Here is a 13,946-nt window from a genome sequence, read left to right as displayed (position 1 = left end):
ACCCCGCTGTGCATCTGGGACTCGCGTACCTGGCACCATACAGAGCCCTCTCTCAGACCTTGTGCCCTGGGCTTCCTCCAGCGTGTAACCGAGTCCTTCCTGCTCCCCAGAGCTGCGTGCAGGCAGAGACGTGAGCTTCTAAAGTAGTGTCCAGACTGGGAAGCTTCCGCCCGTGGATGTAGGCACCCCCCTTGGAGGGTGGTGCCGGAAGCCATCTCCCCGTTTCCTAGGTGGGAAGACCGAGGCTCCGCCAGGGCAGGGGACCCGTACTTAGCAGGAGGCTCACGGGTGGCTGGTTGCGATCTGGTCCCTCCCCCGCTTTTTTCACCCCACAAAGTCTCCTGACGCACACGTGATCCAAGGCCACAACCCCAAAACCTATTATTTCTAAAAATAAGGTCGATTTTCCCTCGTCGGGATAGAGAATGCACAACTGCGCCATTGGGCCGGGGCTGGTCCCTCTCCCAGCTTGAAGGGGGACACCTGTAGCTCGAGTGCTTGTCTCTGTGACTTGCTCCGAAGCCTCCCCCCTTCCCGCGTGTTATCCGGTTCCCACCCCAAAGCTGCAGACACGCCTGTCACTCCGCACTCCTGAATTTGGCCTGGGCACTGCCTTTGTTTGCAGGGTTGCTGACGGCGCGCGGAGCTCGCGAGGCTAGCCTGGCTTCACGGGCACCTTGGCTTGCTTTGCTTTTGTTTTTTTTTCCCTTTATTGATTTTTTAGACAGAGAGGAAGGGAGAGAGAGAGAGAGAGAAACATCCATGAGAGAGAACATTGATTGGCTGCCTCCTACACGCCCCCACAGTGGGATCAGGCCCACAGCCTGGGCATGTGCCCTGATCGGGAATCGAACCGGTGACCTCTTGGTGCTGGGTCAATGCTCAGCCACTGAGCCACAGCGGCCGGATGCACCCCGGCTTCTTGCTAGCCGTCGGGACTCTCTCCATCCACGTGGCCATTAGGTTGGATGCTCAGCCTGAATCCCAGATGCCTTGGCTGCAGAGGCCTTCTGACTGGGCAGTCTGGTGTGGAACCGATCCTGGTGCTGTCCCCAAAGGCCACCGTCATCACGCCCTCTCCTGGCTGCACACCCTTGCTCAGGAGGCAGCGTGCCCCCTGGGGTCTCATGCAGGAGGCTGGCCGTCGGCGTCATATTGGTCACGGCCGGCCCGGGAGCTGCCCATCCGCCGGTCGGGTCGTGGCTTTCTGAAGTCAGGACTCACAGGCGTGTGTTGAGCATCTAGTACGTGCCACACCGGGGGGCCATCCCTGGAGATCGGTGGGGTTGTCCCTGCCCGCGAGGAGCTGGCACCAGGCAAGGGGGCGTGTGGAGAAAGGAAGCTGCTGGTAGAAAGTCCTGGAAACGGATAAAATGTGGTCTCTGGGGGGTTGGCTCTGGGACAGTCGTCTCCGCCCCCCCGTGAGTTGAGATCGAATGTCGAGGACTTAGCCATGCGAAGTGCTGGCCTTCTTAGGAGGAAGGAAGAGACCCTGCACAGTCCTCCCCACGCGGACGCGTGGTGGGTGCGCTCACGTGGAAGCAGCTGAGGGAGCGAGGCCCGGGACGGCGGCCCACCGGCAGGGCCAGGTCACGGAGAGCTGGCAGGTGGCACTGATCACGCCCCTCAGACCGCAGGGCTGGCGCACAGCTGCCAGGCCCCGCCCAGCACCCCGGGCCAGGCTCCCCACAGCGTGGCGGGTCCTGGAGGCCGGGCTCCGCTGGCCCGGGCACCGTGGGCGCCCTGCGGCCCTCGCCGGCCCTTTCTGTCGCGGATCTGAACCACACATCAGCTGTGGTAAGAGGGGCGGTTCACCCCGGTGGCCGCCAGCTTCCTGAAGGGCGGGCAGGATCTGATTTAAGATTCTTCTGGTGATCTCTCTCTCTCCCGTTTTTTTTTGGGGAGGGAGGCAACCACATCTTTGGTGGCCTTGTTTCGACAAGGCTGAAATAAACAATTAAAAAAAAAAAAAAGATCCCTCTGGCGGCCACGGGGAGGAGGGGCTGGAAGGGTCCAGAGTAGGGGGGCTGCTGTGGTTGTGACCTGCTGCGCAGCCCCGGGGGTGCTGGTGGGGAGACTGTGGCGGCGGGCACATGGGCTCCCCGTCTGGGAGGAGGGCTGGCAGGACCCAGGTGTGGCCAGGGGTGGGGAGACAGGTGAGGTGGGCAGCCGGGGCCCCTCAGATGCTGAACCGGAGGCTGGCGGGCTGACCCCTCTCCCTACCTCGCACTGTATCCCTAGACGTAGGTGCCCGAAGACCAGCGACCCGACCCTTCCCCAGCTCTGCCGTCGCCCTGGGACGGGAGTGCGCCAGTGTCCTCTCCAAGCCTCAGGTTCCTGAATGAGGTGGCCGAGAACTTGGTCAAAGCCAGTGGCAAGGGGACCGGGGCTGTCTGTCTGTGTCCCTGGAGGGCTGGGCCCATACTCCCCGCTTCCCCGAGGTCCCACGAGTCCCCGAGAGCACCTGGCCAGTGTCTGTTGCCCGAATGAGTGACTTCTGAGATGCGTGCAGTGGAGGGTTCGCGGGCAGACACGGGCCCGGAGGGCGAGCTGCTGACGGACTCCGGCCCAGGTGCTGACCGGATCATGCCGTGCGCACCTCGGGGGCCGGACAGGCGGAGGGGAAGGGGCACGTGTCCCTGCAGTCACAGCATTTCGGGGGAAGTGCGTGTGTGCATGTGCATACACACATGTGCATGTGTTGCGCACGTGTGTGTTTCCTCCTGCACATGGGAGATGGCACAGCCCGGCTCTGATTCCCGATGTGCCCCAGAGGTGGTACAGAGTCCACTGCCTGGCATGGGGTCCAGGAAGGGCGGAGCGCCCTGAGGCCAGCGTGGCGTGGGTATGATGGGCGGCTCGCTGGGCACGAGGTCCCCAAGCCCCCGTGGAGCCGGGCAGCCCAGCTCGTGGAAAAACAGCCGTGTTCTCCTAGTTCCTTCTCTCTGAAAACGACTTCTTCCTCCCAGAACTTCTTTCCCAGAGAAAAACACGCCGAGGCCGAGGACAAGAAGCGGAGTTCGGTTCATGTGACGGTCTGTCTGCCCACACCGCTGAGTCACTCATAATGGCCCCTCAGATGTCATTTTCTCGCTAAGACATTTGGAAAGATTTCTGCTTCTGAATCACAAGCAAACACTATAATTCAACAATCTCCTCCGAGTTATTCAAGAAACTTCGATGTACTCAGAAGAGGAAGATCGGGGCGGATGAAATCAATGAGTTCTGAGTGCTGTGTTTTTCCTAATTACATGTCATTTGTCGAGCAGGGGAGGGGCTCCATCTGACCGCTGGGGACGGCTCCTGGAGGAAGTCTGGAAGAGCCGATGGGTTTCGGGATGACACTTGGTTTTCCTTATCATCTTACTTCTGTTCCCATAATAGACCCAAGTGACATCCAGGAAAAGGCGTGGACAGGGTACCGGAGGGGAGGGTGTTCCAACTAAGGGCCGGCCTGGTCATTCTTGGTCATCTCTGTGTCTTCAGGCAGCGGGCGTTCTTGTTGTGCGGTGGTGTCACCTACCACGTGTGCTCAGGGATGCTTCTGCTCCTGCCCTCCGCCCTCCGCCCTCCGCCCTCCGCCCTCCGCCCTCCGCCCTCCGCCCTCCGCCCTCCGGGTGATGCTCGCTGAAGCTCTGAGCTCCGGTGCAGTCACTGCTAACCTGCCTTTGCTAAAGTCCTCCTCCGGGGGACAAGAGGACTGTCCTTCGTCACAGACGGCCACTCTTGATCCCTTGCTGCTGTCCAGGGCTGGGGGGTGGTCACCTTCCTCCTGGCAGGAGGGCTGGGGTCACACGAGCCGTTCAAGGGGCACTGCCCCTGTGTCCCAGGAGGGGCCGCTCCTGCGGGGCTGAGAAAGGCCCGTGTGTCCCGCGGCGCTGGCTCTTCCTGCACGGGCCCTCGGGGACGCGGCACCTGCACCAGGACAAAGGGACGCAGACGGAGTGGACGCTTTGCAGATGTGTGCCTTTCCCACCACTGTTCTACCCAGACTTGTTAAACTCGAATGGCCAGCCCTCCCCCTGCGCCCACGACCAGCCCAGCCTGGCACACGGTGGGGTGCTCGCTACCCGGACATGAACGCACCGTCGCTGAGCCACAGCGGACCCCTGTGCCGCAGGCTCGGAAACACCACCAGCAAAGGCACGCGGTCCCCCAGCGAGCCGGGGCCGGTACACCCTGCCGCGGCTGCGAAAATTCAGGTTCAGGGAGGAGGCGGGCCCACGCGTGGCTGAGCCCGGGGCCGTGGGCTCCCTGCCCAGCATCTGCCCTCGCGCCCCAGCAGCACCCACGGCCCAGCTCAGAGCTGAGACTGAGGAAATACTGCCTGAGGGGCGGGCTCAGCGCACATGGATCCTCTCTCCCCTGTGCCAGCTCCCATGAACAGGAAAACCTTTCAAGCGCTTCCCCTCCCCGAGCAAACTGAGGTGACCAAGGGGATGTGCTGCAGGGTGCGGTGGCGGGACCCAGCCGGCCGCCCTGCTCACACAGCTAGCGTGGGCCAGGGACACCGCAAGCGCCCCTCCCGAGGGCCCAGCAGCCACGCTCCCCAGCAGGCGTGTGGTTGCTGCATCCACAAACCACTCCCGACACCCAGGCTTCTTGGGACAGTTCATACTTCCAGCCTTGACCACCTCTTAGGGGACAGAGGAAAAAGTCCTCCGGCATCAGCCCGCCGCCCACGAGGACACTCTGAATAAATACATTATCGCTTTTATGAAAACTCATCATCTGCGCAGGGCTGCTCGGACTTGCCCAGCTGTCTGTGTGCTCAGCAAACATTTGCTGAGGCCCTGCTACCCCGGGGCAGGGGGACTGAAAAGCAGGGACAGCGGAGATGAGGCAGGCCTCTGTGACAGCACTCGGTGCAGGAAAGTGCGGGGCCGACTGCGGGAAGGTCATGGCGGAGGTCACCGCGCTCCGGGACCAGCCTGGAGCTGCCCTGGGACTTCGCGGGGTGGTAAGGTGGGGGGGGGGGGGCAGGAGGCGGGCAGAGGGAAGAAGGCACCCAGGGAAGGGCTGACTTCTAGGAAAGCTGAAAGCTTCTCTTTTAATTTGTGACAAGTACCGCTGACATCTGCAAATTCCTCCTCTTGAATTTGCACTTTCTTCTCTGCATCTGGGGGTGGCGGGGTTTGGACCCGCAGCCTGGGCAGCTGTGGTCATGGAGATCTGAGCAGAAGGAAGTCCCACACTTGGGAAGTGTCACGTGGGTACCGCCCCTGCCCCAGCTGTTAGCATGCGCCACACTGGCTTACCTCTGTCTCCGCTATCACATTGTTACTGTGTTGCCGAAATGTTTGCCACTAAGTTGCTGGCCTGGTGACTCTTGACCCTGAATGCGTCACAGTAGCTCCTGAAAACAGGGATTTCTATTTGCATAAGCCCCAGGCCCTGGTCACGTGCAGGAGCTCGGACTTGGGTACAATGTTACTGTGCACTCTACACACCGCCAGCAGCTTCTGCTTCTCCCCGGCCCAGGGCCTGACCCCGCGCTCCACCCGGGTCCCCTTCCGGTTAGTGCAACCAGAGCAGGACTGGTGCTGGGCCCTGGGGGACAAGGTCCTTGTCCCTCTCTGGGGCTCCTTTCCGGGTCCCCTTCCGGTTAGTGCAACCAGAGCAGGACTGGTGCTGGGCCCTGGGGGACAAGGTCCTTGTCCCCCTCCGGGGCTCCTTTCCGTGGATGGTCGCTCCTTCCTTCGCTGGATAAGTGCCTCTGGGAGTGGGGAGAGGCCATTTCTCCCCCAAAAGTCCAGTTAATAACTTGCCTTCCCCGGACCACTCGCCTCACATCTTGGGTCTCCTCGGGCCTGTAGAAAGTGCACAGGGTTTAGGGGTCAAGGGTCAGGATGGGAGGCAGGGTTGACCCCTCAGCTGACGTCACCCATCTGGTCAGAGGCAGGGAGGACAGGGACCAGGGACTCTGGGTTCCGTCCTGCCTGTGAATCCACGTCCTGGGCGACTGTATCTCCCTAAACCCGTCATCTCCTCAGAGCTCAGGGGCCGCCGGCACCTCCTCCCTTCCTGAACCCCTAGCTCCCACCCGAGCGTGGCACACGCAGGTCCCAGTCGGTAGCTGTTCAATGCCTGGGGCCCGCCTTGAGGTGCCCGGCAAATGCTGGCGAGGCCTCGGGAAGCAGGTGCTGCCGGGGGGCTGCCCACGTGCTGAGGGTCAGTGGACGTGGCCCTGCATGTGCACGGAGCTCTGTGCTGCGGCACGGGGGCCTGGGCCTGTTAGCAAGTGCTGTGCTGGGGGCACCTGGAAGGGTGGGGCTCACCCTCCGTGCCCCCACGTGGCAGCTCTCGGCTGGGCGCCCGCCTGGCTCCCAGAGAGCTCGTGGGCTGCCGAGGGGAGCCCAGGCAAGCGGCAGGCTCCGGAAAGCAGGGCCAGAGCAACGGGGACAGTGGCACGCGGGGCCAGGGTGGGTGCTGAGGGTCAGGCCCAGCTGCCCACCACGTGCCTCACCAGCTGGTGCCCAGAGCCCATCAGGCCAGGCCCACACCTGGTGCTGGTCTCCAGGCGCCACGCACAAAGGCAGCCTTTGAACCCTAGGAAATGACCAGGCAGTATTCGTGCTGGGGGAGGAAGAGAACACCCCTCACGAGGATGATAGGCAGAGAGCACAGAGGGTGGGGGCTGGGTCCCTGGGCTGGACACACCCTTGGGTCACAGTGGAGCCATCACTGATGAGCGGAGTCGTGTTGGGTGCACAGCAGTGACGGGCAGCTCCCCGAGTCCACGGAGTCCGTGAAGACCTTACGCTTGGGCACAAGGCAAGGATGCGGGAAATCGTGCACATTCAGATTGGCCAGTGTGGTAACCAGATCGGATCCAAGGTAAGGCCGACCCTCCCATTCCGTGGACAGCATCCCCACAGCCCACCTGAGCAGCCACGAGACCGCCTTCCGCCGGCCTAGCGGACTGCGGGCACTGGTGGGCACTGCCGGGTGTTTGATGAGTAAACAATACCTTTGATGAAAGAGACACCAGATACAGCCAAGGCTGAAAGGGTTAATTTAATGCATGTTAATTTTGTCGCATCTCATGTATACGATTCACACGTCAACCATTTTTACTTTTATCATCTCGAGTGATGAACTTTTTGTATCTAAAACTGTAATTTGTTTCCAGTTTTCTCAAGTTTGCTGGGAAACTATTACTACGCTCTTTGCCTCTGCTCCCATAGTCGTGATCAAATGCAAAAGATCAGCTTCTGTTCCATTTACTGCAACAGGAAAGTACAGAGGTGGACCTGACAGGTCCGTGCCCAGTAGCACTGAGTTAAAATACACCCTCTGGGACAGAAATGAGTTTTTTCCTCCCCCCTTAACATTTTCTTCGAAGGACCTGGTTCAACGCCCCCAACCCTAATTTTAAGAGGATCGATGCTACAGTATCTGATTGTTCTCACTGCGGTTTTAAAACTACTCTGATTGTGTATCATTCAGTTTACCTGGAAAAACTGGAGCCTCCTCGTTCAACGCTAACTCCACGTTCTTCTCCCCCGGCCCGGCCCCCACCCTTCTGCTCTGTGTCTCTGCTTTGACTTCTCTAGGTCCCACATAAGTGGGGTCATACTGAAGTTGTCCTTCTGTGACCGGCTTATGTGCCCGCGCTCACTCCTGCTGTAGCAGGTATCAGGACTTCCTGCATTTCTTTTTTTTTTAAATCCTCATCTGAGGATATGTTTCTACCGGTTTTAGAGAGGGAGACAGAGAGAAACATCGGTCAGTTGCCTCCAGTACGCGCCCCAACCGGGGATCGAACCCAACACCTAGGAATGTGCCCTGACCGGGAATTGAACCCGCAGCCTTGCGGTGTACGGGACAATGCTCCAACCCACCGAGCCACCCGGCCAGGGCTCCTTCCTTTCTTTTTTTTTTTTTATCCTCACTCGAGGATATTTTTCCATTTTTTGTTCAGATAGAGTGGGAGGGAGAGAGAGAGAGAAACATCGACGTGAAGGGACACATCGAGTGGCTGCCACCCGCATGACCAACCAGGGCTGGGGACAAACCGCAACCGAGGCACATGCCCTTAGCGGGAACCAAACCCGGGTCTCTCCGGACCGCAGGTGGGCGCTCTAACCGCTGAGCCAAACCAGCCAGGGCTCCTTCCTTTCTTAAGGCTGAGTAACATTCTGTGTGTGGTTGGAGCGTTTCTGTCGCCCACTCACCCACCCACGACACGCAGGCCGCCCCCACTCTGGCTGCCGCTCTGCAGAGACCAGTCTCTCCCCGCAGAGGTCTGAAACCCGGGGCCGACTACCACTGCCTGGAGCAGTGTCCCCTCCACACCACAGTGTGCGACGCTCAAACCACAGCCCTCAGACGGGGGCCGAGCCGCCACCGCCCTGACGTGGGAAGATAACGTGGACAGAGGCCTGTCAGAGGAAGTGCAGGTCGATAGGGCCTCAGCTCTTCCTCCAGAACGGTGTGGTCCAGTGGTTAGAGCCCCAGCAACTACTTATTACTTGGGGCCATAAGAACTTGAAGTCACATTTAATTTGTGGGCCACAGAACTTGGAATTCTTCTCCCACACCCTGAGCAGTGCTGGTGACTTACTCTAGGGGAGCCATCATTCACGCGGGGATTTTAACATACACGGGTCTAGCTCAGGGCGTAGACGGTCCCTTGCCCGGGGCAGGGGAAGACTCCCCGCCGAGAGCCGGGCACCTGTCTGCACGGACACTGTGTGTGTGTCATGCTTCAGACGGTGACAAGGGAACGGGCGCTGCTGACTGAACTGTGTGCACACCTGAGCCTCAGAAACGCACACTGCTTGACTCGTGCACGTGTGTCCCGCACGGGCTCTGGGGTCAACTGCACGATAATGCATCTTCCAAGTGAAACAGGTGTCACTGTGGAGGCGGCTAGGATGCGGCGTTCTCCCTCAGGAGCCTGTGCTTGACCAGCGCGAGGCCCTTCAAGGCGCAATCAGAGCTAGCCCGCCCCGTGTGAAGTCCTAGAACAGCAGCTTCAGTGTGTACAGCAGCCGATGTAGTAAGAGCCGATCCGGTGTGACGGCTCGTGCCGGCCGTCCCTTCGGGGAGTCGGCATGGAAGGCAGTCTTCAGGTCCGTGTGTGGACAGGCCAAGTGGACGAAGCCACAGAGGGGATGTGGGAGGACGTGCTGGGCGGGGACGGTCAGGCAGACCCAGGGGAGAGCAGGCCCAGGCCCCCTCCGGTCTTCCTGCTCGATCCGCTGGCTCGCTGGAGCCAACACAGCCTTCCTCGGGCCCGTCGGCACACTGACCCCTCCTCCGCTTTCAGTTCTGGGAGGTGATCGGCGAGGAGCACGGCATCGACCCGGTGGGGAGCTACCGTGGGGACTGCGCCCTGCAGCTGGAGCGGATCAGCGTGTATTACAACGAGGCCCACGGTAGGACACTGTGCTCCGGGAGGAGAAGGGGGACCACGAGATGCCCCGTGAGTGGTATCTGGGCAGAGCAGCAGGATGCTGAGTGACGGGTCCCCAAGCCCTGGTCAAGGAAGTCACTAAACGGGGGTGCACGTCTTCACACGAGCAGTCTAAGCACCAACCTTCCTGTTTGGTTTTTAAATGAAAACCAGCAGCATCCCCACTGGGAACAGAAGCCCTGTCACTGGCCACACCACACCAACAATAATGGGGAAGGGACGTTCACGGCGTTTGATAGATCCGTGTGACCGCAAATCCCTTCCTCCCGAGGACGTCTCTCCTGGGGGCTGGGACCAGGATGACAAGGTTCTGTTTTGTTTTTTTGTTTTTTTATCCTCACCCGAGGACATTTTTCCATTTTTTGTTCAGATAGAGCGGGAGGGGGAGAGAGGGAGAGAGAGAAACATCGACGTGAAGGGACACATTGAGTGGCTGCCACCCGCATGACCCAACCAGGACCGGGGACAAACTGCAACCGAAGTACGTGCCCTTAGAGGGAACCGAACCCGGGTCTCTCCGGACCGCAGGCCGACGCTCTAACCACTGAGCAAAACCGGCCAGGGCGACAAGGTTCTATTTTGGTGAAACATTAATTTTTAGGAAAACAACAGTTTGCTGATTTCTCCTCGTTTCTCCACAGGTAAGAAATACGTGCCTCGAGCGGTCTTGGTGGACCTGGAACCTGGGACAATGGACAGCATCCGATCTGGCAGACTGGGGGCCCTCTTTCAACCAGACAGCTTTGTCCATGGTAGGTTTTCCTAGAAGGTTCTGTCGGGAGAGAGGAGGGTGCGGGCTGGTGGGGTCCTCCTCTCCCCACCGTCTCCCGACTCCGGGAAGGTGACCATGACTCCTCTGCCGCAGGCAACTCTGGGGCAGGGAACAACTGGGCCAAGGGCCACTACACGGAGGGCGCGGAGCTGCTGGACAGCGTCCTGGACGTGGTGCGGGGCGAGAGCGAGGCCTGCGACTGCCTGCAGGGCTTCCAGATCGTGCACTCGCTGGGCGGGGGCACGGGCTCGGGCATGGGCACGCTGCTCATGAACAAGATCCGGGAGGAGTACCCCGACCGCATCCTGAACGCCTTCAGCGTCATGCCCTCGCCCAGGGTGTCGGACACGGTGGTGGAGCCCTACAACGCCGTGCTGTCCGTGCACCAGCTGATCGAGAACTCCGACGCCTGCTTCTGCATCGACAACGAGGCGCTCTACGACATCTGCTTCCGCACCCTGAAGCTGACCACGCCCACCTACGGCGACCTCAACCACCTGGTGTCCTTGACCATGAGCGGCATCACCACCTCGCTCCGCTTCCCGGGCCAGCTCAACGCCGACCTGCGCAAGCTGGCGGTGAACATGGTGCCCTTCCCGCGCCTGCACTTCTTCATGCCCGGCTTCGCCCCGCTCACGGCCCAGGGCAGCCAGCAGTACCGGGCCCTCTCGGTGGCCGAGCTCACCCAGCAGATGTTCGACGCCCGCAACACCATGGCTGCCTGTGACCCCCGGCGCGGCCGCTACCTGACGGTGGCCTGCATCTTCCGTGGGAAGATGTCCACCAAGGACGTGGACGACCAGATGCTCGCCATGCAGACCCGGAGCAGCAGCTGCTTCGTGGAGTGGATCCCCAACAACGTCAAGGTGGCCGTCTGCGACATCCCGCCCCCGGGGCTCAGCATGGCCGCCACCTTCATCGGGAACAGCACGGCCATCCAGGGGCTCTTCAGCAGGGTGTCCGAGCACTTCTCGGCCATGTTCAGGAGGAAGGCCTTCGTGCACTGGTACACGGGCGAGGGCATGGATGTCAGCGAGTTCGCGGAGGCCGAGAGCAACATCTGGGACCTGGTGTCCGAGTACCAGCAGTTCCAAGAAGCCAGCGCGGCGGTGGCGGAAGACGAGGAGCTGGCGGAGGAGGCAGGCGCGGAGGCACAGGGCCAGGAGCGCTGAGGGAGGCGGTGAGCTCTGCCTGGGCGCTGCGGCCGCTGGTCCCCGAGCCTCTCCCCGCTGCTCCCGGGCTCCCAAGGCTGCTGGCTCCCGCGGGGCCGCGGGCGGGTGGGGACAGCCTCGCGGCCTGGGGTCCGGGCTGGCGCTGGCATTGCACGCAGTCTGCAGGGAGAGTAAAGAGAATCTGCCGCAGCGCTCCTGGTCGGCCTGTTTACTGGGGGTGTCCGCGCGCGGCAGGCGCGAGCCAGAGGACAGCGCGCGGGGTCAGGGGGGAAGGTGCCTGGATGGGCCCGGGGCACCTGGACTCCGGCTGGCGTCCAGAAAGCCAGGTGACGGAGGGGCTTCGGGGAGCCACACAGCCGATGTCAGTGAGTCAACGTCGCCAGGAATTGGGTGGCCCTGTGCACAGTGCAACCACCAACTGGAAGGGGGAGGGGGTAGAAAAGCGAGACCTCCCCACACAGGTACCGGCCAGAACCCACCCCGCGGGCCAGCTGGGGAAGCGCCCCCCACCTCTGCAGAGCTACGTTTCAACAGATATGTGAGCGCATCTGGTTAGTGTTCCACTCGGGGACGTCCTCAGCCACCCTCTGCTTTCCTTCTAACGGCGACTTCGAAATGGCCTTCCCACTCCCCTGCGGTCACCCTCCTGGGAGCCTCAGGGCCTCTGCTCACTCAGGAAGGGCCCAGCGCAGGCTCGACACCATCCACAGATGAAGCAGGGAGGGCTGCAGCGTCCTCGGGCAGGGAGGAACTGTCGCATTAGGGGACATTTACAGCTCACATTAATTTAAAGAAGTTGCACGAATGTTTGCGGGAGACACAGCTTTCACCCTCACACGGCTCTCATCCGCGCACACTGCCCAGACGAATACACACAGCGTCACCATCACACGGTTCTCATCCGCGCACACTGCCCAGACGAATACACACAGTGTCACCATCACACGGCTCTCATCCGCGCACACTGCCCAGACGAATACACACAGCGTCACCATCACACGGCTCTCATCCGCGCACACTGCCCAGACGAATACACACAGCGTCACCATCACACGGCTCTCATCCGCGCACACTGCCCAGACGAATACACACAGCGTCACCATCACACGGCTCTCATCCGCGCACACTGCCCAGACGAATACACACAGCGTCACCATCACACGGTTCTCATCCGCGCACACTGCCCAGACGAATACACACAGCGTCACCATCACACGGTTCTCATCCGCGCACACTGCCCAGACGAATACACACAGCGTCACCATCACACGGCTCTCATTCGCGCACACTGCCCAGACGAATACACACAGCGTCACCCTCACACGGCTCTCATCCGCGCACACTGCCCTGGACGAATACACACAGCGTCACCGTCACACGGCTCTCCTCCGCGCACACAGCCCAGGACGAATACACGTAGCGTCACCGTCACACGGCTCTCATCCGCGCACACTGCCCAGACGAATACACACAGCGTCACCGTCACACGGCTCTCATCCGCGCACACTGCCCAGACGAACACACGCAGCGTCACCGTCACACGGCTCTCATCCGCGCACACTGCCCAGGACGAATACACACAGCGTCACCATCACACGGCTCTCATCCGCGCACACTGCCCAGACGAATACACACAGCGTCACCATCACACGGCTGTGCTCCGCGCACACTGCCCAGACGAATACACACAGCGTCACCATCACACGGCTCTCCTCCACGCACACTGCCCAGGTGAATACACACAGCGTCACCATCACACGGCTCTCATCCGCGCACACGGCCCAGACGAATACACACAGCGTCACCATCACACGGCTGTGCTCCGCGCACACTGCCCAGACGAATACACACAGCGTCACCATCACACGGCTCTCATCCGCGCACACTGCCCAGACGAATACACACAGCGTCACCATCACACGGCTGTGCTCCGCGCACAAGGCCCAGACGAATACACACAGCGTCACCATCACACGGCTCTCATCCGCGCACACTGCCCAGACGAATACACACAGCGTCTCCATCACACAGCTCTCATCCACGCACACTGCCCAGACGAATACACACAGCGTCACCATCACACGGCTCTCATCCACGCACACTGCCCAGGTGAATACACACAGCGTCACCATCACACGGCTTTCAGCCACGCACACTGCCCAGGTGAATACACACAGCGTCACCATCACACGGCTCTCATCCGTGCACACGGCCCAGACGAATACACACAGCGTCACCATCACACGGCTGTGCTCCGCGCACACTGCCCAGACGAATACACACAGTGTCACCATCACACGGCTCTCATCCACGCACACTGCCCAGGTGAATACACACAGCGTCACCATCACACGGCTCTCATCCGCGCACACTGCCCAGACGAATACACACAGCGTCACCATCACACGGCTCTCCTCCGCGCACACTGCCCAGACGAATACACACAGCGTCACCATCACACGGCTCTTATCCGGGCACACGGCCCAGACGAATACACACAGCGTCACCATCACACGGCTCTCATCCGCGCACACTGCCCAGACGAATACACACAGCGTCACCATCACACGGCTGTGCTCCG

At 60.9% G+C, this 13,946-nt stretch overlaps 1 protein-coding gene across 1 annotated transcript; it reads left to right on the top strand.

The window, feature by feature from the left end:
• Nucleotides 1–6,644: 6,644 nt before the first annotated feature.
• TUBB1 (tubulin beta 1 class VI) lies at nucleotides 6,645–11,383 on the top strand. Its single transcript, XM_036244460.1, has 4 exons — nucleotides 6,645–6,837; nucleotides 9,275–9,383; nucleotides 10,063–10,173; nucleotides 10,287–11,383. The coding sequence occupies exons 1-4, from the start codon at nucleotides 6,781–6,783 to the stop codon at nucleotides 11,363–11,365; spliced, it is 1,356 nt and encodes a 451-aa protein (XP_036100353.1). The 5' UTR covers nucleotides 6,645–6,780; the 3' UTR covers nucleotides 11,366–11,383.
• The last annotated feature ends 2,563 nt before the right edge of the window (nucleotides 11,384–13,946 follow it).

This window comes from Molossus molossus, unplaced genomic scaffold, assembly GCF_014108415.1.
Source record: "Molossus molossus isolate mMolMol1 unplaced genomic scaffold, mMolMol1.p scaffold_m16_p_6, whole genome shotgun sequence".
NCBI lineage: Eukaryota > Metazoa > Chordata > Mammalia > Chiroptera > Molossidae > Molossus > Molossus molossus.
This window is presented reverse-complemented; position numbering and strand designations above follow the sequence as displayed.